General features: G+C 44.4%; 1 protein-coding gene across 1 annotated transcript in view; it reads left to right on the top strand.

The window, feature by feature from the left end:
- Positions 1–25,199, top strand: part of DNER (delta/notch like EGF repeat containing) — a 250,741-nt gene that overhangs the window by 129,114 nt on the left and 96,428 nt on the right. Inside the window, exon 5 of the mRNA XM_054585576.1 lies at positions 734–879. Coding sequence (XP_054441551.1) covers positions 734–879 — 146 coding nt within the window. The remainder of the gene's footprint in view (positions 1–733; positions 880–25,199) is intronic.

Raw genomic sequence — 25,199 nt, forward strand, 5'->3', positions numbered from 1 at the left:
ATATTTATTTTATATTTATTGCTATTTACTATCTATAAATAGCTATACTAGACAAAGATCGCTGAATGATAAATACGACACATTGATGATACTGCAATCATATTCAACTACAATTGGTCCTATAATATTAGACGGTTAAAACCACGTAACTTAAATGGATATTGTGTAGCCGGATTGGTGATCAAGTAAGGTATTCAGTGATAAACCCACCACAGAATATGAACCCCCATTGCATGCCCTTCTGTGTAGGTGCTGAGAGCTGTTCGGGCAGGCTGGTAATGGGGGTCAGGCTTGGGGGATATTTAGTGCGGTGACTACCCCAAGTACCCAGCAGGAAGAAGAGTTGGGAGATGCAGGCAGGTGGGTTCCTGGGAGAAGGCGGGTTTAAACCAGAGAAGCTGAACTCCAACATGGTAGCTCAGGGATAGACTTGGGGGACAAAGTGGCCCCCAGAGAACAAGGGCAGGAACATTGCAAAGGCATGTAAGGTGATGACTAAAGTTATGGCCGCTCCTTTTTGTTGACCTTGGGTGTTCCTCACGATGCCTGGGAAGGGTGGCCTGACAGGAAGGCCTGCGGTCAGAATGGCTGCTGTTGGTGCTATATTCGTTTGCCTAACTCAGTGCATTTGGTTTTGTTTGCCAGACTTGAATGCTGCTTAATCTAAACTTGTCGTCTTGTAAAAAGAATGTTGGTAAAACTTCACATTTCCTCTTGTCCCATTTTCTTTCAGGTTTTGTGAACGACTCTGTTACTAAATCCATTGTGGCTTTGCGTTTGACTCTGATGGTAAAGACCAGCACCTGTGTTCCAGGGGAGACCCGTGCAAATGACTTGGAATGTTCTGGCAAAGGAAAATGCACCACAAAGCCATCGGAGGTAAGGGGACACTGGGTGGCTTTAAAAATATATACTTATGTAAATGTATTAAACTCCCCCCTCATTTCTGGTTTCAATTGTATACCAGTGTGCCACATGTAGATATATAAATCTCCATATGGCTTTTAAAGTCGTTACAATAAGTTTGTGCAGTGCTACTCCTTCTTGCCTTGTAATGAAGTAGCGATTTTGTGAGAAGTCATCATCATATCTGGTAGCAGAATGGAGGGAAATAGAAGAAAGGAGAGGAAAGCACAGAGTCATTTACTTTCTAGTTACTACATAGTTCCTTCCTTAGCCTTTTCATTTCCCTCATGCTAACAACAGTTACAGAAGTGAAAATAAGTTCCCATCAATAGATGAGTAAATAAAAAAGCTGTGGTATATTTACATAATGGAATACTACTTGGCCATAAAAATGAAGAAAATCTTACTTTTTGTGACAGCACAGATGGACCAGGAAATTATGCTAAGTGAAATAAGCAGGTCAGAGAAAGACAAGTACCATATGATCTCACTTATATGTGGATTCTAATCAACAAAATAATTTAACAAACAAAATAGAAACAGAAGCCTAATAGGTACATGGAACAGACTGACAGCTGTCAGAGGGGAGCGGGGTTGGGGGGCTGGTGAAAAAAGGTGAAGGGATTAAGCAAAAAAAAATATGTATATGACACATAGATGCAGACAACAGTATGGTGATAGCCAGAGGGAGCAGGGAATGGGAGGAGGTGGAGGGGGGCAGAGAGGGGAAAGATAGGGTGGAGAGAGACTTGGCTTTGGGTGGTGGGTGCTCAGTGCAGTGTGCAGATGATCTTTTGTTGAGTTGTACTCATGAAACCTGTATGGTTTTGTTGACCAATGGCACCCCAATAAATCCAGTAAAATTTAAAAAAAAAATATAGAAGGAATGGAGAAGAGGCAGGGATGAGAAGGCTGACATTATTTTTGACCTTTGTGGACCAGCGTCCTCAACACTATGGAAGACCTGAGTCTTGTTCCCCATTTTCTTTAGTGGCTCAGCTTCCAGGGGCAGGGGCCAAGGGGCAGGGCCTGAGGAGAGTTCCTCCTCCTGAACTTCTGGTGAGTGACGGGTCCAGGAGTCAGCCCAGCAAAGGGCTGCAGTAGCCACTGAAGCCAACTACTCTTGGTCTAGGAGTCCCTTAGGACACTGGCAGACGGACCCCAGGCTCCACCTCAGCGGGCCGGAGAGGGAGGCTCTACCGCTTCCGGGGGGTCGCTCCACTAGGACACACCCGCCCCGCCTACCACGTGCTGCTTCTGGGTCCGGCACCCTTGTGTCCACTTCCCTCTCCCCAGTTCTACACAGATTCCCATTGGAGTTTATGTCAAGTGAAAGTGGGTCCCACAATGGAAAAAGAGTGTGATTTGTTTTAGACCAATTTTAAGGGTAGCACTTTGGTAACGTCAGCACCTTCAGTAATAGTGGCATGAACCTGGACAAGTAGAAGGACCGGAGTAACTGACAAGAGGGATGTTGGAAGGCATTGCTCACGTCATCTTGGAAAACCCGCAATTTTGATGTATTTTAGGTGTCATATTTCAGTGGCTCACATATACCATTTATCTTTAAGATATCTCCTGTAGGGGGCAGAATGTTGTCAGAACCCAAGAAAGCAGCGGGAATGAGAATTTCTGCTAAATCTTAGAAAAGGAACACAAACGTAAACCAAAGCTAAAGACAAAATCCCTTGGGGAGGGGATCGTGCCTGGCGTAAAGCCAGGAGGCGAAGCCTGAGGCTTCCTTTACTGAGCCGAGCCTGCCCTGTGGGTCTGTTTCCCTCTGTCTCAGCCAACTTGGACCCAACGCTTCTCTCTCTTGAGGGGAAGGTTCATTTGTCAACTTATTTTATGGGGGGAAAGGAAGGACAGTAGTAGTTTTCTGTGACAATCAAGGCTAGGGTGTAATCCCTTGAGAAAAGATGAGGAAATAGTAGAAGAGTGTTGGACCTTTCCAATAAGGCTGCAAAGAGGGGACACATGGGTCTTCCCCAAACTCACTCTCAGTCTTCCCTGCGAATGGTTCTGGGGCCTGATCAGCCCTTAACACAATCATATCAGCAAACGAGAAATGTGTTAAGCAAGGGCCAGAGCACTGTTCTCAGAAGTTTGGACTGACAAAGGGATTAAGATTCCTTGGGAGCTTCCTCTTATAATGGATGAGCCTTCTGGGGAAACTTCTCAGCACCATTACCGTGTTTCGCCAAACATCACGTTGCCAGCGTGCAGCCGCACACAGCTCCCCCGGCATGAGCGCCCTCGCTAAGAGGCTGTGCCTGCTGATTTAGAGATGACTCATTGCAAAAGCAGTGCGAGTGGTTAGCACTGCGCAGGTCCCTGGGAAAACCTTGGGAAAACACTGGGAAAACAAAGCGCTTTGTGCTCCATGGAACAATGACTCAAAAGCCTTAGCAAGGAATCCATGCTAATTTTCGCAGATAGTTGCAGAGAAAACATATCTTTACTGTGGGCACCAGCTCTTTGGAAAAGCTTTGCATGCCTCCCCCCAGGTGACACCTGCTGTTCCCACCACCACCTCCCAGCTCCACACAAGTTGCGTCTAGGGTATGGAGCTTCTGTTGTTGCTGATTTGGTGAAAGCCCACTTGAACCTTCAGTGAATTTAAAGAAACTGTGGCCAGTCCTCTTATTGGAGCCATTATAATTACCCATGGTGGCTGTAAGCGAATGATTAGGCTGAAATTACCATCATGTGCATTCATGGGCTCATTACTGTGTTGTCTTGGAGAGAAGCGTCTGGAAGCCATTCCTACAGTTCACAAAAAGGTGGCGGGAGTTATACTACCATTGGCAGGAGTGGCAATGGAAAGGTTATCTGTTTTGTGTCTACGTGAGTTTCTGTGGCTTCATGTGATTGTTGTTGTGATTTATGTGCCATGTGCTAACAAGGAGAGATGGTTATCATCAAGTTTGTTTCTTTTCCCTCTTTCCTAAAGTTAGAAGTTATACAGTCCAATGTTTCACTAGTGCAAGAGTCTATTCTATAGTACAAAACAGAAGGAACTATATGATGGTTTAATTTATATTGTTTCTAACCACTTTTATAACTTTTTATTAGATCGTGCCTCAAAACAAATGCAGTTGTGTTATTACCATGCTGCTCTCATTTGGTAATGGGACTCATTTCTTTCCTGTCAGTTATACCTTGGCTAGAGGATACTTCACAGGTCTGAGTTGATGGCTGGTTTGTCATGAAGCTTCAGCTTGCTGTTGTTCTGAGATGTCTCACTATCTGGGGAATTTCTTTTTAAATGTTTACAGAGGAGCTCTGTTTTTGAAAATTGCTTTTGTTACAAGGGATGACTCTGAAGTTTTCTTTTCCTTCTAGAAAAATTGGACCCTTGGCCACTACTTCTCTTTGACTGTTGTTCAAAGGTTGGCTGCTGCCTATTTGATGTTTCCTTAATGGCCTTAAAGGCGTGTTAGGGAGCCACACAGGCCTCTCCTGGCGGGGGGCCTTAAGTCTTCTTTTGGTCCAGTTAAGTTCCGTGGACCCCATCTCTCAAGGGCAAGAGATATGTAGTAGTCAGTGTTCTTCAAAGAAACAGAACCCATTGGAGAAATATATGTGATTTATTTTAAGGAATTGGCTTATTGTGGATCCATTCATTGTGGCGTCTAGTGAGTTCAAAATTTGATCAGGGAGAGGCTGGTGGGCTGGAGCCTCAGGAAAGAATTGCAGTTCAAGTCTAAAGACAGTCTGCTGGTGAACCAGGGAAAGCTCATGTTGCAGATGAAGTGCAAAGACTCTTGGGAGAACTCCTTCTTGCTTAGGGGAGGTCAGCCTGTGGTTCTTCTATTCATGCCTTCAACTGATTGGATAAAGCCCACCCTTATTATGTGGGACAATCTGCTTTACTTAAAGTCCACTGATTTAAAGGTAAATATCATCCAAAAACACCCCTATAGAAACATCCAGGATTATGGCTGACCAAAAATGTAGGCACCATAGCCCAGCCAAGTTGACATACAGAATTAACCTATCACAAGATTTTCTCTCCAATTTATTGTTGCTCCCTTTCTACTCAGTTGCATCTTTTGCCCACAAAATGAAAGTTGTTTTAAAATTTAATTTGCCTAAGATTCTCCCGAGGCCCATGACGGAAAGTCATATTGCAGGCCCCTCTCTCGGGTTATGAGGCCTTTTGTTAGGCAGCCTGGTGGTTCCGATGGAGAAGTAGACTGTGGACCGTCATTCTGGAAACAGAGATCTCGGGGGGCAGTGCTTATCATCTTCCCATTCTTGCTGATTCCTTAAAGCAACTAAGCAACATCTTTTATTCAAGGATCTCACTGCTAATAAATTCAAGGTCATATGGAACTAATAAAAAAAGATACATGCTGAAAAGTGATATAACGATTCAACACATATCCCAACACTCTTTCATTTGTTGAACCTGGTTTATATGGATAGATAAATGGGGTCAGGCCTCCATTCTCAGAAGGTTCCTTAGAAATCTCTCTAGTGCTTGCCTTAGGAATCCATCATCTGTAGGCTATTTGGATCAGATACTAGAGCTGACTACTCAGGCTGTGTTTTGAGAGAGAGCTGAGTGGGCATCATGGCTGGGAGCCGTCCCCAGTTCCTTCTAGAGCCTGTATCTTAATTCTGTCTCTAGATGTGGGCCTGTACATGAGAAAAGCACTAGCATATTCGGCTCCTGAAGATCCCTGACCTTCCATTACCTCCCTCCGGCTCTTGGAAGTCAAAGGCACAAGTTCCAGAAAGTCGTAGTCTTCCTATGGCTGAGTTCTTGTGGTTGGGTTTGGTTTACTGGAAATAAATCACTGACCTGCAGTTGTTTTTCATCCATCACTTGTTAACACCCCATGTCCTGTTCCCCAGCCAATGTGGTCAGGGCCGATGACACTACACTTCCCTGATACTCATTTATTTTTCTGTTTCAGAAGCAGGTGGCTCTTTGTTAGGGCTTGCAGTAAATTCCCATTTCTGAGGTTTCTTTATTCCTGATCTCATTCCTGCAGGAGAGAGACAAGCGTGCCGTAAGATGGGTGCCTGAGCACCCTTCCAGCTTCCAATGTCAGCTCCTCCCACAATCCCTGCAGCCCTTGGCTCCTCCCTCAAGTCGTCCTGGTTTGGCTTCCGCAGTTTCTTCCAGCTGGAATCCTTGGTTGCCTCACCACCCTACCCCCACCCTCTGCCCCGCCCTCCCACCTTCCTAACTATACTTCATACTCAGCTCAAAATCTTCTTGCGTCTAGAAGATGTTTCTAGTCCCCTAGTGCAGACTTTCTCCTCTCAAACCCTGTTGCCTTTTAGCTTTCTAATGAGACCCATGACTATTGATGTATGCTCGTACTCCTTTACATCCATTATTATGTGCACCCGCCTCACTGCAGAGTTATAGCCCGTCCTGCGCCTGGTGCTGGCTGAGGCCCAGGGGACACCCAGTTGGTCAGATAAGATGAGTTGGAAGGCTGTGGGGGCAGGGGGCTGGACCAGCAAATTGTGGTGACACGGGCTGTGGGCGAGGCTCGCGGGTGTGTTCTGCGAGTTCAGACTCGTCTAGCTCGGATGTGGGATCAGTGGGCTTCCCAGGGGAGTCTCGGCGGGTGAGCTCCTTGATGTTGTGATTTGTGCCTGCTTCCTTCTGCATCCATTGTAACAAACAGCAGGGTGCTGTCTGCACGGCAGATGCTGAAAAACTGTCGATGAACCGAAAGAACAAAAATATGATGGGAAACTAGTTCTCCGAGTGTTGAGTTAGAGATGCAATTTAAGTTATATGGTTGGTAAATATGGGAAGACCACGGTGAATTTAGTTTTATAAAGTAACGAGCTGGACAATAGTCTCTGATCTGAGGCGGTCGCACGGACAGTGTGACCCAGAATGCTGTAGGAACTGCTGAGGACCACGTCAAATGACATAGGTCAGAATAATGGGAACCCACGGACCCTTTGATGTTTTCCTCCTGTTGGTTTGAAACCCCTGCGCACTCCGCTTTAGGTCAGGCAGTAGTAGCAACGTGCCAGAGGGCAGGAACGGATGTCGCATCTTTTCACCCGTCACTTCTCTCAGAGCTAACTTCTTGACTGCCGTTGCTACAGACATAAAGGCCCTCATGGAACCGTGAGAAGGGGCTGTGACCTGGTGACGCTGTGAGATGAAATGCGGGGGGTGGGTAGCAGAGGACGCCCATCCAGGAATCAAGGAAAGGCCTTCACTGTACCCCAGCATCGCAGGCGCTCAGGGCGGGCCCCCCGCTGCTCTGCCTGTGCCGTGGAAGCGTCCTCCTTTAAGTAGGTAACAGACACAGCAGGAGACGGGCAGAGGGGAGTCATGGGTGGGAAGAGGCTGAGGGACCGCAGACGGAAGAGACTCATTTAGTCTATGAAATTGTTCTAGGGGCAGGAGGGGAGCCCTTCCCTTGACCGAATAAACAGCTTGTGGATAATGCTCATGACAAACTTTTGAGCCAGAGAACAGATACCTTGGACGTAATCCCAAAACGAAAGCGTCTGAGGTACGTTTATTTGCTAATGAAAGAAGGGTGCTCTCTCGCACAGATTTCGCTTGTCGAAGCTGCACTGTGGCCCTTTGAGAGAAAAATGACTTTCCCGAATAATAGAAATAGAACAGTAATGATCAGAAACATACCCACAGAAATCATAAAAGCAAGTGCAGCCCAGCTGTCACCTTGTCAGTACAGAAGAAACAAGGCCCATCCAGAATTTCATTGGCTTGTCTGAATTCTAAGTCTTGGTACTAACGTACTTCAAAAGCCATTTTTGCCTTTATGTTATAGAGCAGGACGATCATGTTGCCTGCACAAGAATATGACAACATATATGTCATTTATTCTAAATTACTTAAAGAAATAATTGTAAAATCATGTCCCAGGGGATGGATGTTTTGTCATCTTTCTGTTTGGCACTGGCATTTTCCGGAAGGTTGAACTGTATCTCCCAATGCTAAGAGACAGTTGTGCAGGTGGCCTTCCCAATATATTAGGGTCAGGATTAATCACTGGTGACATTTCCAGGACCATAGGATTGAGAGTGGGAGGGAATTTTGGAGACCACTCTACCTATTTTATTTTTGACACCAGGAAAACGAACTCTAAGGGAGATTTAAACTATTTGCCCCAAACCCAGCAGGTAGGGACAGGACAAGAATGGAGATTTCTGGACTTTTGTTCTGTGGCTCCTCCTGCTGGGTGACACTGGTGACGCTGTCCCTCGTCGCTCCCACCCCACAGTGCCCCTAGGAGGACGTTTAGCATCGCAACCAGCTTTATTTCAGTGTCTTCACACTGAGCTTCACTGTTCCCTGCAAGGGACACCAGGCACCAGGGAGAAACTTTTCAAATGATTTGACCTGACGGCGGTTGGTACGGCGCATCTTCAACTGCAAAATGCACACAGATCACCTGGGAATCTCTCTAAAGTGCAGATCCCGACCCCGAGCGCCTGGGGTGGGGCCTGAAATGAGATGCTGGTAACACTGAGAAATGCCATGGACATCAGACTGAGACATGAGAGGCCACGTTCTCAATTCCTTTCAGAGAAACTTCGGAGATTCGGCAGTCTCTGCTCCGTGGCTTTCTTTAGCATGAATCGTACCGGAAGACGAGGCTCGCTGGGGCTCCCTTATTCTCAAGTTTGAGAAAGTCATGGAACAAGTGAAATGAGTAAACACACAAAAAGAGAAAATCCATGTCAGTGGCAGACTTTTCCACATAGTTCAGGAACTGCTTTTCTTGGATTAGTTTCCCCTACAGTTGTATTGAGGTATAGTTGCAAGGTATATAACATTGCAAGAGTTTAAAGTATACATAATGATTTAAAATAGGCATAGGTCACGAAATGATTACCATAACAAGTTTAGGAACCATCCATCACCTCACATAGTCATACTTTGTTTTCCCTGTGCTGAGAACTTTTAAGATCTATCATCTTAGCATCTTTTAAATACACGATACAATTTTGTTACCTGCAGTCACCAGGCTGTTTGTACATTACAACCCAGGACTCATGCTTTTCCAGTTATAACATAAATAAATTCCAGAAACTGGTGTTTGCAACCCCTGATTTTGCACTCTATTCATTACAACTCGCAGACTTTACAAAGAGAGATACCCATTTTATAAGTCTAGATCGAAGACAGATAACTCTCATTCTGAGATATCAATGAATAATTTTTAGAGCCCAGAAATAAGGCCCTGACTAGACATTGATGCCTGAGAGAAGAAGAGCCTCACTTGGAACTTGGCAGTCCTGCTTTCCCTATCTTTCTTCTCCCTAAAACATTTAACCCCCCTGTCCTATTTTTCAGTCCATCAGTCAGCGAGCCTTGAGTGCGCCCCTGGGAATCACAGCGCGGGGGCGGGGGGGCTTTGCCCGCAGAGGGTCCCCCCGGGGATCCGGAAGCACCAGCAGTGCTTTGCTCTCACACGCAGGAGTTGATTCCACTTGTCCTCCTGGACGTTCATTCATTTCTGCACATTTCCATTCCCTCATGCAGCGTCCTGGGAGCACCTCTCTGTGTCCCCGACAAGACACAGGCGAGGAAAACCACCTTGCTCCTCGCCCTCCTGACGTTGAAAGTCTAAGCCCTGGCACCGGAAATCATCGAGCTTGACCCTCCCCTGGTGCCCAGATCTCCTCTGAAACATGATCAACCTCTGTAGCCTTCCTCAGCCTCTAAACAAATATATCTAGTCAGCGCTCATGGGTGGCAGCTTGGTATTTCTTTCTGATTTATAGTGGGGGAAAAGGCCTTTGAATGTTCACCGGTGTGTTCTTCTGTTCTCGATAGCTGCTTCAAACACAGCTGTAAAGTCCAAAAAAAAAAAAAAAAAAAAGTACAAATGGACTCATTTGTTTCCCTGAAGTCTGAGAGACTGGAGCTTTAGTGTGATTATGGTAGTTGCCTATCCCTTCTGTGACGTCCTCTGAGCTTTTAAGACTCATTCTGGCTTTGTGGCTTATCTTTCTGAGTTGTGGCATGTTAGGTACCTCGGGATGACCTGTGATGTGTTGAGGGACAGTTCAGTAAGGCTCTCTCCAAACTGGACAGAAACCCCAGCGGGCTCCGGGCGTGTGTTGCTAATGTGTCTGAACGACAGGCGGAGTTGGCAGGTTTCTTCGTGGTGCAGATGAGCTCTGCCCTCCTGTTTACAGTAGCTCCCTGCTGGTCACCCGAGGTGTCTACAGCTGGGTGCCCTTTCCTGCTGCTGAGCTACGCACCCACTTGAAGATGCGTCTACTGGACACAGTGTTTGTAGTTTTCTCTACAAAACTGTTCAACCTCACTGAGCCCAGGGGTTTCTGGCTTTTTGGTCTCAGAACTCCTTTGCATTTTTAAAAATTATTGTGGTCCCCAAAGAGCCCTTGTTCATTGAGCTCCATCCATGGATATTTATGACATTACATTAAAACTAAGGAATTAAAAATAGTTATTATTTATTTTAATTAAGAAAGTCATCGCATGTTAACAAAATGATGCCTTCTCAATGAAAAGTAATGGTATTTTCCAAAGCAAAAGCAATTTAGAAGTAAGGAATTGTGTTCCTTTTTATGAATCTCTTCAATAGCTGGCTTCAAAGAAGACAGCCATATTTTTACATTTACTTTTATACTTGATCTATTATTGTTAAGTGTTGTTTTGGTTGATGTATAGGAAGAAAATTTAGGCTCATGAAGATATTCAGTTGGAAAAAGGAGAAGTGTTTTAATAGCCTTTTCAGATAATTGAGTATCTTGAAAATACTCTGAAATGACAAGCAGCAGATTCATAAAGTTTAATTGAATGTGGAATCTGAAACCATACCAATGATCTCTGATACCCTGTTACATTAAAATCTATTGGTCTGTTTTGCATTTTGGATCTTTTACTGACGGGTGGTTTTTGTAATTTCACCCATTGGTCATTTGAAAACTAATGGAGTTATACAGAGCTTCCAACTGTTGACACATTTCATTAGATAATAACAAAAATAATCACATCATGATTAATATCACCACCAATCTCATCAAAAAAGTCTTTAAGTCTCGGGAGTCTGTCAAGCTCATAATGCATGATAAAAGTTTTCCAAAAATTCTAATTTTTTCCTTTAAGGCTTTTAATGTTCACATTTTATCTCTGACAACAAAAACTATTAGTTGTTTTCCTTGAAGTGACAGGCTCACTTGGTTCATGTGAGAGAGAATATCTGCCGCATTGCCAAGTGTGAATAACCATAGTTTGCTTGTTAGTCCTTCTTCCAGGGAATAAAGATGTTCCATGAAAAACAGGCCGGTGAGGTTATGACTCAAAAAACGCAGGCATGTGTGCTTCCTGAAATGGCCTTGGACTTTGGCGGGGGGAGCAGGAGTGCTTCATGCGCCCCTCCCGTTTTGTTACCCAGAATGTGAAAAAAGATAAGCAAGGGTTGAGATATCCTAGATTTTTAAATTTTTACTGCTTCCTCAAGGACATGCTAAGTGAAACTGGCATTTCCCACCCCCCGCAGCCTTTTGGTTCATCAAACTCTTTAGCGAGTAAAGGGGAGCACAGCAGTGGAGGGATTGCCTCTCAGAGAACCAGCTGCCTCCCTGGAGGGGAACTCAGCCGGGTCCTGCCGCGGGGAGGACAGCGGTGGCGGTGGGCAGGAAGCCGCGTCAGGGGGCGAGGGAGGGGCTGGGTGACCGGCGCGCCTTGCCCTTTTGGTAGGTTTGGCACTGAGTGCAGGGAGAGGGTCGTGGTTCTCCGGGTGGGGAACTGGGTCGGAGGGACAGGTGTTGCTTCTAGAGCAGAGGGTGTGCACACTGAAGTAAACAGGAGGAGAGGAGCCGGGGGATGGGACGGGTGGGGGAGGGGTGTGATTAACGGATGGAGGTCCTGGGGAAGATGGACTCGAGAGCAGGCGTGGGAACGGAGGTGTGGAGGCTTCAGAAAACAAGCAAAACTTCCTTCTCTGAGGCAAGTGATGTCAGGCACCAGGCTGGGCAGAGCATTTAAAACAATTGTTGAAATTGAGGTGAAATTCATTTAATACAAAATTAACCATTTTAAGTGAACAATTGACTTGTGCACCCACCACCTCTCTCTAGTTCCAGGACATTCTTGTCACTGCAAAAGAAAGAGTGTATGCATTCACTGGGCACTTGATATCCCTCCCCCAGCCCCTGGCAACCACTGGTCTTCATTCCACCTCTATGGATTGACTATTCTTGAAAGTTTTTGTAAATGGTATCATATAATGTGTGGCAGTATGTATCTGGCTTCTTTGCCTTAGCATAGTGTTTACAAGGTTCATCCATGTTGTAGCATGTATCAGCGCTTCATTCTTCTTTATGGTTGAATAATATTCCATTCTATGGATAGACCATAGTTTGTTTATCCATTTATGTTTGATGGACATTTGAATTGTTTCCTGATCTTGGCTATTTTGACTAGTGCTGCTATGAATGTGTGTACAAGTACTTGTTGGAGTTCTTGATTTCAATTCTTTTGGGCAGACACCTATGGTGTGGAATTGCTGGATCATATGGCAATTCTGTATTTAACTTTTTGGGGAAGTACCAGTTGTTTTCCACAGTTGCTGAAGAATCATCTTACATTCCTACCAGCAATGCGTGGGAACTCAAACTTCTTCACAGAGTCACCAAACACTTGCTATTTTCCGTTTCTTTTGATTCTTGCCATCCTAGTGTGTGTGAAGTGGTATCTACTCCTTGTGCTTTTGAGTTGCATTTTCGTAATGACTAAAAACGTTGATCTGACAGAGATTTTTTTGTTGCTGTTTTGTTGCCTAAAAACCCATATTATGTGCTTTATGTTTTTGGAAAAAAACATTTTTGAATTTTCCCATCAAAACTGAAGTCATGTCACTTCTGTGTGCAACCTTGCTTATGGGGGGAGAAATAATTGCCAACATCGCGTGGTCTCGCGGCTCAGGGGCCACAGCTCCTGGGGACTCGCGATGGCTCTGGCTCTGAATGGAGGCTGGTGATTCCGTTCACCTGAGCCACCTTGCATTCTGGTCCAGGCTAGGTCAGCACTGGAAAATATTCCCAGGTCAATCCCAGGTTATCTTTTGTCTGACATCCATTTAGAAGCTTGATGTATTCCTAGGGAATGTGAGATAAGACGGATTCCATGTAGATTCCCTGGAATATTCCCTGGAACCATAATATTGCCTGGACTGAAAACTGTCCAGCAACTCACCGCCTCCGTGGGGAAGGGGCGGGGCAGGCATCACCCCAACACCCGTCAGACTGTCTAAACCATCATGAGTCACTGTAAGGGTTCCTTCCTTCAGATCACCTCTTCCTTGTATTCCAAGAATAATCCCAAGAAACTTGGCCCCAGCCTCTGTGTCTATTACTCATCAGCAAGAAGGAGCCCATTCTGTACTCTACTTCCTTTGACCTGATGGGCATTTTTGAGACTAAGATCAGCACTTAACTAAGTGAGCATTAATCCTTTCCAGGTTCACACTGGAGGAGAATTTGGAGTTTAATGATAATTCTGCAGTTGAACAGAATGTTCCCAAGTCAATAAGGGATAAAGAATCTGGCTCCAGAAGGGAAGGAAAAGCTCTCTCTGGTGTGTAACAGCTACTCAGGGTGGATGAAGGGAGCAAGGTTACTACTGGCCCCCTGGGACCGCTGCCGGGGACACAATCGGCCCTCCCTATGCAACTGTACTGGGTCCACACAGTTTCTGGGCAGAAAATTCGAGCTGTGTCTGCGCCTCAAACAGAGGTGACTGTGTTGTGTGCAGTGGGGTACCATTTAACGCTTGAGCGTGGACGGAAGGGCACAGACGATACCGGTGTGACAGCCTTCCAAGAGTCAGCAGAGGCCCCAGCAAATGGGGAATGTTCCAGAGCCGCCCAGAACTCAAAGGTTATTAATAATGTAGGACTTCAGAATTGTCACTTCCACATCTGTTTTAGCAGAGGCCCATTATTGTGGCAGGAGACTAGGGGAGAATGGAGCCCCTGAATAGAAGAAATACCGGTGGCAGCTTTTACAATCGCATTTATCTGCTCCATAAGTAATTATGCACGTGTATTGGCATTTATATCTATAGGAAAAACTTAGAAAATTTGCTTTTTCTTTCTTCATTCTGTCTCATCATTATAATTCAATATGTGCTTTCCTAACTTTACTAATACGTTTTTGGTGTTTTTTCCCCATGAACATTTTTCATTTCTTTACATGCTTTCTTCATTACATTTTAACTTTATCCTTTTCCTTGTGATTCTCTGGTGTTGGTTTGATTTGGTATATATTTAAGTGCTGGTAAACAAATTATAACAGGTTGTCACCACCAAATGGTGTCAGTAACACAGAGTTGAACAAAGTTATATAAATCAAGCAAATTAAACATTGATGCAAGAGGCATTAATGGTCAGTGGACATTAAAATAGTAAAAGAACGAGTTATGTCCCTGGAGAGCACCGGTGGAAGTGAGGATGGAGCCGTCTGCTCGGGAAGCTGTGTAGGGTCTGGGACGGGAAAAAAGCCTTCCGCAAGGTGAGTGGCAAAGGACGTGGTTGGCGTGCACTTTGATTAGGTTTACGGTGGGGCTGCCCCCCAGTCCAGGGTCGGAGACGGTGGGATCTTATGCTGTAATCTGGTCACCTTTCTCCAAGCTTGAGTTGCTTTCATGGATGTTTTCAGTCCAAGCTGGCTCCTCTGTTTTCCTACACATGGAAGGTTTGGGGGATAAACAGAAAGGTATTATGTCGTGATACAGAAAACCGGGAGCAGTGGCTAAATTTGACTCTTGTCTCTAGGGCATTTTCCAGTTGCCGAAATAAATAAAAATATAAGAAGTATGGTTTCCATATTTAGATTAGTATCATATTATACTTCCATTTTCCATAAAAACGATTAGTTTGCCATTTAATCAAGTATACCCCATTAAATTCCACTTGGGGTAAATTCCCAGGGCGCTAGTGAGACATCGGTTTCATTGCTGAATCCTGGCAGAAAGAATCTTCCACTCACCAGGACCCTGTGATGGGCTTTTTCTCACTCGGACTATCGGGGTGGGATGTGGAGGTCCTCAGAAATTCAGTGACACAGTTTCAGCAAGCGTTGCAATTTTGAAATTTGATGGTACTCCCAAAGGTACTAACTTGGAGTTTGTTTAGATCATTAAGAGGCATCTGAAGGCCTTATTCTTTTTGTCATTTCATTGGAGAGAGAATTAATTCAAGGCTGCACTAAATGTCTCTGTGTCTGAGGAAAGGTGTTCCTGTACTTGGTCCAGGCGACGCCAATGCAGCTTCCGCGTTCGTGCTGATCGTGCTGGTGAAGTCTGCGGCTGTGTGGCCCCGCGGAGGCCAGGGGACATGGGGCCAGATCAGGGGTCTAGATCTGACTCTGACACTAACAGAGATTGCATCGCACAATTCCTTCAGTGTCCCTGGCAATGGTGAGGGTGACCATGTCACAAAGCCGTGGCACGTGCAAGGCTGAGGTCTAGCACAGATCCACCATACAGGTGCTGGAAAAATCCTCGTGGAATTTCAAATGAGATCATATATGTGGAAGCATTTTGTGAGGAGCTTTACAAATTATAGGTGGCACGTGTGATGTACCAACCAATGGAAGTGGCATCTGTTGTCTAGGTCAAGAGCCACCTTCCCGTGGCCCTTATTGCCCTCGGCACTCCAGTGCTGTTACCCTTGGAAGTGCTTCACGTGTCTTCGTTTGAACTACCCAGGAATGCTTCTGGCCCACACGGCTGCCTCTAACTGATTTTGGTGGAAATCATTTGTCGCTAGACTCATGCTTAATTTCCTTCTCAGAGTTCTAATTTTAAAAGATAATTGTTGGGAGAAAGTTGGTACTCCAATTTCTGAATTCAAGTCACTAGTGTATGCTCTGTGTACATTTTTTGTTTTGTTTTTAAGATCCATGCCGCGACAAGTTGGTGCCCTTGCCACAGACATGGGCAGTCAGCTGTTAGCCTCACTCCGTACCCATTGTTTTGAAACGTTGCTCAGCTAAATGTATTCTTAATTTTGTAGTTAAAGAAATAAAATTGTTGACAAATATCAATTGTAGCCAGTAATACTTAGGAATAAATAATGTTCTCCAAGGAGGAACCTAATAAAAAAGTCTTATAAAAACTGGCAAAGCCATAGATACCTGCTAGCAGTAGTACTAGAAAATAATTTTTAGCAAATATTTTATGCCCTGGTTGATGTGGCTCAGTTGGTTGGAGCATCGTCCTGAAACCAAAGGGTTGTGGGTTTGATCCCTGTCCAGGTACATATGGGAGGCAACCAACTATTACACGCATTGTTGTTTCTCTCTCCCCTCTTCTCTCCTTTCTTTCTAGAAGCAAATGAAGAAATGTCCTCAGGTGAGGATTAAAAATTTTTAAAAAATATTTTATTATGAAGGTTTTTATTTCTGAACTGAAAACTCTTCAAAAAAACTTGTAAAAAATAGAACTTGACATTGATACAGTTGAGCTGCCCATGCTTTTGGACAGAAGGCAGTGGGCTGAGGGTGCCTACTTGGTGTAAGATTCAAGGATATTTAGGGAGGTCGCTTCATCCCAAATTCCCTTAACACATCAACCCCGTGGGATGCCTGCATCCTGCTATCTGAGCTTCATTCCTATGTAATCACAGCATGATTTCCTATTTAAATGCAAATGGCCCTAAAATGGTATCCGATTAAGGTGTTATCTATCATTAAAGCTGGAATAACTTAGTTCAGTCAGGGGTTGATTTTAGCGGGAAAGAGAAGAGTAGATAATTCGAGAAGGCAGGTGGCTCCTGGAGGGGTTGGGTACAAGAACAGGAACCTGGGGTGGAGGAGGTGAGATTTATCAGATTTGTCAGCAAATCTGAGCCTTGGTTTGGTTTTCCTGTCTGCCTAGTTTAGAAACAGGGGGGGCTGGTGGCTGGTGGCATTTGAGCCATTCTGAGACAGATGCTGCGCCGAATAAACACAGCTACTTTTGTTGTAGAGGAGCCTGCGAAGCTGCAGGAGACGGGGTTCCTCAGGTGACCGCAGTGACCCCGAGCCCATCCCATCACCGAAGCCCAGGTGTGCAGCCCTCAGAGAAAACAGGAATTTGGGCCCTCTCCTAAGAGCTTTATTTTCTTCTGTCATGTGCATCTGAAAATTAGAATTACAGAAAATTCTGTGAGATGGGCCCTGTGCCTAGGACTGTCATGCATGGCAGTCACACTGCCAGGCGCCGCCGCCTTTGTTAGCACCTGAGCACAGCACAGGGAAGAGGAAGCGAGCCGAGCAGTCTTCCCAGCGCTGCCGTGGATCTGTGCTGGGTCGAGGGCTTCCACGCCCGCAGCCCGCGACCTGCACATCTCCGTATCCCATCTAATGGTGGGCGGTACAGAGGCTCCAGGGAATCCATCCAGCATGCCTGTCCTGCGCCCCGCCCCCCCGCCCCCAGTAAAGAACCTGTAAAGGAAAAACTCAGTTTTCCATCTTCCTATGTAGGGAAAAACCCAGTTCTTTCCCACTGTGTGTTTCTTTCTCCTGTGGACTTTCTCTTTTTTTAAATTTTTAATCCTTTCCTGAGGACATGCCCATTGATGTTAGAGAGAGGGGAAGGAAGGGAGAGGGAGAGGAACAGTGATGTGAGAGAGAAAGATCGATCTGTTGCCTCTTGCATGTGCCCAGACTGGGACTGAACTTGAATCCTAGCCACGTGCCCTGACTGGGAATCAAACCCTTGACCCTTTGGTTTATGAGACGATGCTCCAACCAACTGAGCCACCCCTTCCAGGGCCTGTGGGTTTCCTTTACCTTTGAAGGGGACACTTCATTCGGACACGTGTGGTCACCAAATGTGGACTCCAGCTGGGTGTCCTACAATTTAACAAAATTCCAGCACTGGCCACCCAGAGATAGTGTCCGATCCTACAGGTTAAAGGCTCAATCTCACCAAACTGTCCCCTCCACCTCCAGAGGCCAGTCACAAGCCCAGGATATCTATCGCCCCCACATCTGAGCAACTGGCTATAGACTGGAGGTTCCCATGACTCCCTCCGTGGGTTTGATTAATTGGAGTAGCTTGTAGAACTCAAGGAAACACTTCTTCCAGTTACCAGTTTATTAAAGAATACAGTCAAGGGTATAGAGAAGCAGCCAGATGAGGAGATACACAGCGTGAGGTCTGGGAGGGGCCAAACTGAAGGAGTTTCACCCCTGCGCAGTAGGGGTCCCTCCGCCTCCCAGGGTTTGCCCGCTGAACCCTGTCCTGTTGGGGTTTTTATGGAGGCTTCCTCATGTCATCATGGCCAATTATTAACTCCATTTCCAGCCACTCTCTGGAGTGGGGTGGGGTCGAGCTGAAAATCCCAGGCTTCTTGGTATGGCTCAGTCTTTCTGGCGGCCAGTCCTCATCCAGGAGCCACCCAGACTCGCCTTTTAGAACAAAAGGCGCTCTCATCACCCAGGGAACTCCAAGGGGTTCTGGAACAGGGGTGGGGGGTGTCAAAGACCGACTAGTAGAACAAAAGATGTTCCTAATGCTTTTATCACATAGGAAATTTAAAGGGTTTTAGCAGCTTTGTACCAGGGACCTCACACACACGCGTGCGCACACACACACACACGGTCTAGCACAAATAACACCCCTTTTTTATTACAAAATCATAAGCATGTAATTCTGTGACATAACAATATCACACTCAAGCACACCATATGACATTTTAGGCAAAATGTTTAAATTAAAACTATAAATCATTACACCCATATTATTACCCTACCAACTACCCTCAAGCAGGCCTTACTTCTGCTGGACCCTGTGTGTGTGTGTGTGTGTGTGTGTGTGTAAAATTATGTCACAGAATCTAAATACGATATCCTATTCCAAGAGTCACACCTGAGTTAGAAAAGAAACTACAAACATCAAAACGATTAAAATATGGTCCATTGAGAATTTTTTGGAAGGACGATATAAACAGCGTTAATGTTCTTACATTAAAAATTTATTTGGAATTGGAGGACTACATTATCACCCAAAAGAAGTTGCTTCATGTGAATATTATAGATTAATAAAAGAAATTTGAAAGCAAGCAAGATTCACTTTGTCTGTGAACTTACCTTTTGCCACCCCTGAGTTAGATATTTGGATGAGTTTATTCTGCAAATTATAATGATTCTTTTCTACCTCTCCTGGTGAAGCACATTTATTATTTATAACCTGTCATTTGTTCAATACTAAAGTGGTGAAAGCAACAAACACTTATTGAGATAAGATTTAATTAAAAAGAATGATAGGACCTTCTCACCTCTGCTGGTGTTATTTCAATTTGTGTGAATATAAATTCAATAAAGTAAGAAATGTATTGATCAGATCAGGGACTCTATATAAATAAAAATCTTTCACAGTAAAGTAAAAAGATAGTTTTTTTTTTCTCTCCAAATGCTGAAGAAATGTGTTTCATCAAAGTCTGTAATATCAGGGATTACATAATCAAGCAAGACAAGCCTCTTGGAATTTAGGCTGTGATGCCAATATTCTAGATTTATGTGTATATGCTTATTTCAGTAAGAAAACAAAGGGCTGAATAATTGCATTCATTCTCTAAAAGGAAGGCTGAATTGATCCCTTATATCAACTCTATGTGTATTTTACTTTTATGTTTATTTATAGTCTCTCTTTTTGGATTGCATTTGAGGCTATTCACAAACATATTTAAACTATAAAATAATCTATTTAGCGGAAAATAGATGTGAAGACTAAGGCAAAGGAGAATTATAAATCTGATAGGAAAGTAAATCTAATTCAAGTCATAAATATTCAGAAGAAGACCCGAATATCAGCTGCAGATGGGAATTGGGGACACACATCCTATGAGGTAGGTGTTGTTGAATATCTTTTGTATCATTTTCGATCTTTCAACAGTAAATTTTTAAATCCCAACATAAATAACAGAATCTTTGAGTTACAGCACATCTTCTTTTATGTTTTGCCTATTATTGAAGCAAGGTCCAACAGGAAACAAAGTAATACATAATGCAAACTATTTGCCCAAGGCCAAGGAGGTAGAAGAGCCAGGAATGAGACCTCAGCCAGCAATGCCGGGTTTCCTCTTACTGCTCCATGGTCGCCTGTGGTTCATTTTTAATGTAGTTGTGTGTGTGTGAGTGTGTGTGCCTGTGTGTACAAGGCAAGTCCTGAAATCAGATTACTTGGGTTTGACTTCGAACCCTTCAATTAATTAGCTGGCCCAACTTGCTCAGTCTCCCCACCCTCTCTGTGCCCAAGTCATTTCAAACATGAAGTTGGAATAACAATGAGGTTAACTGCATTTTGCAAAGGCCTTAGAAAGGTGCCTGGCATTTATTGAGTGCTCAATAAATTATTCATGATGAAGACAATAGTGATGACAACAGTGACACAGGCTTCCTTCTCCAGATTGTCTATTCCTAGAGCACATGAACTATAGCTACATACTTTGGTACATGCAATGCCACGCTTCTCACACAGCTATTTTCAATGGATATTGTGTGTCCTCTAGGATAATCAGTTGTATATAGTAAGCATCAACTATCTGTGGAGTTCTGAAAGCAACATTTGAGGAAGACTGCTCTGAAAATAGATGGAGAGACAGCCAAAGAGTTGGGGGGCATGTGGGCTGAATTATATCTGCAAAATTCCTATGTTGAATTCATAACTTTTACTGCCTCAGAAAGTGACTGTATGCGGAGACTGGGCCTTTAAAGAGGTGATTAAGGGTGGTATGAGGTCTTGTGTGTGGGCTCTGATCCAATATGACTGGTGTCCTTATAAAAAGAGAAGATGAGGACGTAGACATGCACAGAGGGAGGAAAGACCACATGAAGACGAGGGAGCAGCCAGCCATCGGTAAGTCAGGCAGAAAGGCCTTCGATGAAACCATCCCTGCTGATACCTTAATTTTGGAGTTCCCAGTCTTTGGAATTGTGAGAAAATAAATTTCTGTTCTTTAGGCTGCCCAGACTGTGGTACCCTGTTGTGGAAGTTTCAGCAGATGAATACAGTGAGAGCAGGAAAGAAACCCACAGGGCGGTTCTTAGCACTACAGGGTGGCAGGAAATCACGTGGAGCAGGACCATGGCCAGATCTGTGGTCTACATGGGGCTGAAACTCACGTGCAGCAGGCCTGAAGCTGAAGAGCCTCTGGAGGTCCTTCCCTTCAAATTCCGACTGCATGCATGACTGCTCTCCTCATCTCCCTTCTCAGAGCCTTATTTGATCCCTGCTTCTTACACTTTGTAACTAAATTAACTGCATTTCTGAATGTCTTAAATCCTAAAACAGCCTTGACAATGAGGCCAAGTCCGCCTCCCTGTGCCTCTCACTTGTTCTGTGACCTCCAGCAAGCTGCCTAAATTCTCTGGTCTATCAGTGGTGGAAGCAGAAAGGAATACTGATCTTGAAAGACAGCTGGGAGGATTAAGTGAATCCTTGTATGGTACTTGGCATAGAGTAGGGCTTTCTTCAATAAATGATTGTTTTGTACCCTGTCCTGTCCCCATTGCATTTCCACCTTTAGAGAAAGTGACCGGTAGTTTATCATCTTTGCTTTACACTTAAAAATGTAGTTCAGAGTAAGTTTTCCATCTGGGGTAACCTGAGGACGATGTTGGGAAGGATCTCTGTTCTTCAATGAGTCCCTTCTCATCAACGATTTATTCACCAAAATGTCCATTTCATTAAAGCTTTTTTCCTACCAGTTTCTTTTGATGTAGTAATGGAATTTTAAAATAAGAAAGTAGAATGGTATGTCATCTACTTATGGGATCAGGCTATTTCTTTTCAGGGAAATTCAATAGAAGATGAGTTTCCAGCGACATTCACTTTTTTAGAAGTCATACTTTGCTTTGTTAATGGCTTGGAGTGTTGCAGCAAACAAGCGCACACATCCTGGTGACTTGAGGATGGAGGCTGATTACATGGAAATCTTGTGCCCAATTACGGCCCCACTCAGGGTGCTGGTAATACGTGCGCTGGCAGAATGTGGCTGCCGATGGCTTTTGAACCTCTCCATTTTGCCATTGCGTACCTCCAATTTTAGGAAGATGGGCTTTCATGAAATTTCCTGAAAGACGTTTACTTTTTTCACCTCTGAGTAATAAAGTGAACTTCAATGTCCTTTGGAAGTAAAGAGTGGGACTCTCATTCATTATTGTTTCTATTACTGAGAATTTAACATTTAAGCCGAAGGAATGAATTCTACGAATTTGTGAATGTCAAGTCTTGAATTTAATGTTTTGATGATGTGCATGTTTCTAAGCTCATTTAAAAAAAATAAGTTGCTACATTTGCAATTAATGAGCCCAAATAGAAGAGCAATGGTATGTCTAATGTCTATTGGGAAAATAAGATTATGAAGTAGGAAAAATGAAAGTATGTTGTTTAAATTAGTAATGAAGAGAACAAGACCCACTAATAGACAGGATTTTAAAAATGTAATTCATAGCCAGTTTTCCTTTGAGATAGCTCACTGTGTCCCAACAAGAGGTAACGATTTGTCTCCGTGGCTAGATTCCAGGTGTTCTTGTGTGGCCTAGGCTCAGGGAAAGGCTTTTATAAGCACTTTCACATCACAAATAGAATTTTCATATAGTGTCTTAAACTTTAGATCCAAATGATTTTTTTCTCTTTCTTGAGATACTAAGCCTGGGTTTAGCAAAAGGCTAGAAGAGCATGCTAGACTGGTCAGACCCTTTAGTTAAGCTCACTTATGTGTAATCAAGTGAAAACATGTGCCGTGGTTACTGCTTCTGACCTGGCTTTTATTGTTTGTCAGCTCTGGAATCTCAAACCTGAATGACTCCCCAGTCTGGTTCCCATGACCTGGGAGCTGGGATATTGGGTCCCCGGCTGAGGATTACTGGGACGACGCACCTGCAGGCTCCGTCTCCACTGGCGCAGGGTCAATGTATTTGGGGTGATGGGACAACGGGGGCTAGAATGTGACCGATGCCTCACTGCCTTCCTTTCCCAAAGCCTGTATAAGCTCTCGGTCAAAGGGCCTCAGAAAGCCCTTACTGGACGGACCTGTTTCCTACACAGTTGCACCTGGAGCTCCTCTATTAACGAGGAGCAGAAAGACTCCAGAGCTTGCCAAGGCTAGGACACACTCTGCTTCTGGACCCCGCCAGGGTATGGAGAGTTCGTTTTGAGAGGTCTTCTGCATTTTTACTCAGAGGCACGATAAGCGGGAATTGCTGTCTCCTCGCCAAAGTCTGGGCTGCCGTGCCCTGCTGGTGACCCTGGAGCGCTGGGGAAGCTGAGAGGCAGCCAAGCCTTTCCTTGGCACAGGAATGGCTGAGCCTTCTGGTCAAGAAGACTCGGTTGTTCAGAGGGAAATACGCTCAGTTACATGATTTGTGTCCACAGGAGCAAGCTCGTCAGTCCTATAGGATGAGCAAGCTTTTCCTGGCACTTGGATATGAAATACATTTCTGGAGTGGGTCTTCATAGACGAGGACTGGGCGATGTGCACACAGCGATCTCTACAGCATCCCGACAGTAAATGCAATAGCAGATTCTGCCGGCAGGAGCTGGACACGGGACGCTGAAATGTGACCCTGATGTTTCAAAGTTTTATCTTTCTTTTCTTGGGACTTAGCCAGACTCTTAAAATAAAAGCACCACTTTTTTTTTTATTATGGAAAATTTCAAACTTATATGAAATTAATTTGGCAAACCACCGTGTAGAGTAATTTGGCAAACTGTCATGCCTGCATCACTTAGTTTCAACAATTATCAACTCATTAGCCAGAGTTTTGGCCTTGCAGATGTTCAGACATTTAATTATGAATAGCCCAGATGTTGTTTGGAACCAGGCTGGCCCATAATGAAAATTGAAATTGGCCCAAAGAGTCTGTTAGCCAGGAGTGGTTTAAATTTTTTCCCCCATTTTTAGAGGTTTAGGGACCCACTGGTCAGCTTTTTTGCTTGGGATTGTCCTCTTAATCCTTGTTCAAGTGTCCCCTTTATAATGAATGTATGGTTGAAGAATGCACAACATCAGTGGCTCTGGTGCTGTCTTCACAAAACACAAGCTCATCGGAGATAGAAAGGAAGTGGGAGAAGAGTCCTGTGCCTGCACAGAACTCTGCTGCAAGTCTACCTGTGAGTGTCCTGTTGTAAAGTCGGCCGCCTCCAATGAGCTCACAGACATCTATTACGTGTCACTAAGGTCCCAGAGGATGAGGGCCTCCAATTCTGGTGAAGAGTAGCCAGGTCAACGTGTCCAAGTCTGTTCATGAGTGATTAGGCTCTCAGCCCCCAGCAAGAATATTTTAACTCCATTTTGACACCTTATTTGAATAAATTTGGTATTATTCTTAAGGCTAAAGGAAATTAGAATCAGTGAACTCAAAGGACAGTCAATGATGCTGGTAAGGAAGGCAGCCAGGTAGCAAGGGGGAGGTAGACAAATGACTTGAGATTTGGAGCAGGATCTAAAACACTATAGGTGTGGAGGGTTATTTTAGGGTAAGAGTGGGGGGTGCCCCCACATGCATTATGGGGTACAGAAATCATTACAGTGATGATAGGAGAGCAGGCAGTTGAGAGTGAAAAGGATTTAGAATCAGATGATACGGCTTTAAGTCACCTTGTACGTGCCTACTGGGACACCTTAAACAATGTACCCGACCTCTCTGTCAAGTCTGTTCTCAACTCCTAACATGGATCCGGCAATACCCACCTGGCAGCCGTGGTAAAGATCAGCGAGATAATTTAATGGAAGCAAGCTCTACCAGCAGTGAGACTCAGTGGCTAGTCAGCCGGGGATTTTATGTTTATACTGATGTCACTGGGAGAGCAAAAAGAAATAACTATTTTCAGTATACTTTCTTTAAGAGGAAAAGCAAAATAAATTCTGATTCTTCAAGAGACAAATAAAGCTTCTCAGAAAACTCCTCTCCCTGGGATGATTTGTCCAAAATAATTAGGCTTTCCTGAGAGTGAAAATTTCAGAGAATGAAACAGAAAAAGTAAGTTGGGGCTCGATTGTCCAGAGCCTTGTATGACATGGGAGGGAGTTTAGGTTATTTATACATTTGGCCGTATATTTTATAGAGTACTGAAATTTAAAAATACAAAGCAAAAGTCAGCGTCAGAGAAGATATAAATTAGAAAGCAGTATCCAAGTTAGAAAGGGGGAATAAATAGGTCACAGAGCCCTAGATAGCCGTTAGAGTTGAACCTCGAGTGGACTGCAGGCTCCCTGCGGCCAAATCAAATAGAAAAAGAAACGGGCAGTCATGTGACCCCCGCTGTTCATAAGGACAGAGCATCAGTTCTCATGAGTAGCAGAATT

The sequence above is a fragment of the Pteronotus mesoamericanus genome, unplaced genomic scaffold, assembly GCF_021234165.1.
Source record: "Pteronotus mesoamericanus isolate MK-2021 breed Mesoamerican mustached bat unplaced genomic scaffold, CSHL_Meso_final contig_90, whole genome shotgun sequence".
NCBI lineage: Eukaryota > Metazoa > Chordata > Mammalia > Chiroptera > Mormoopidae > Pteronotus > Pteronotus mesoamericanus.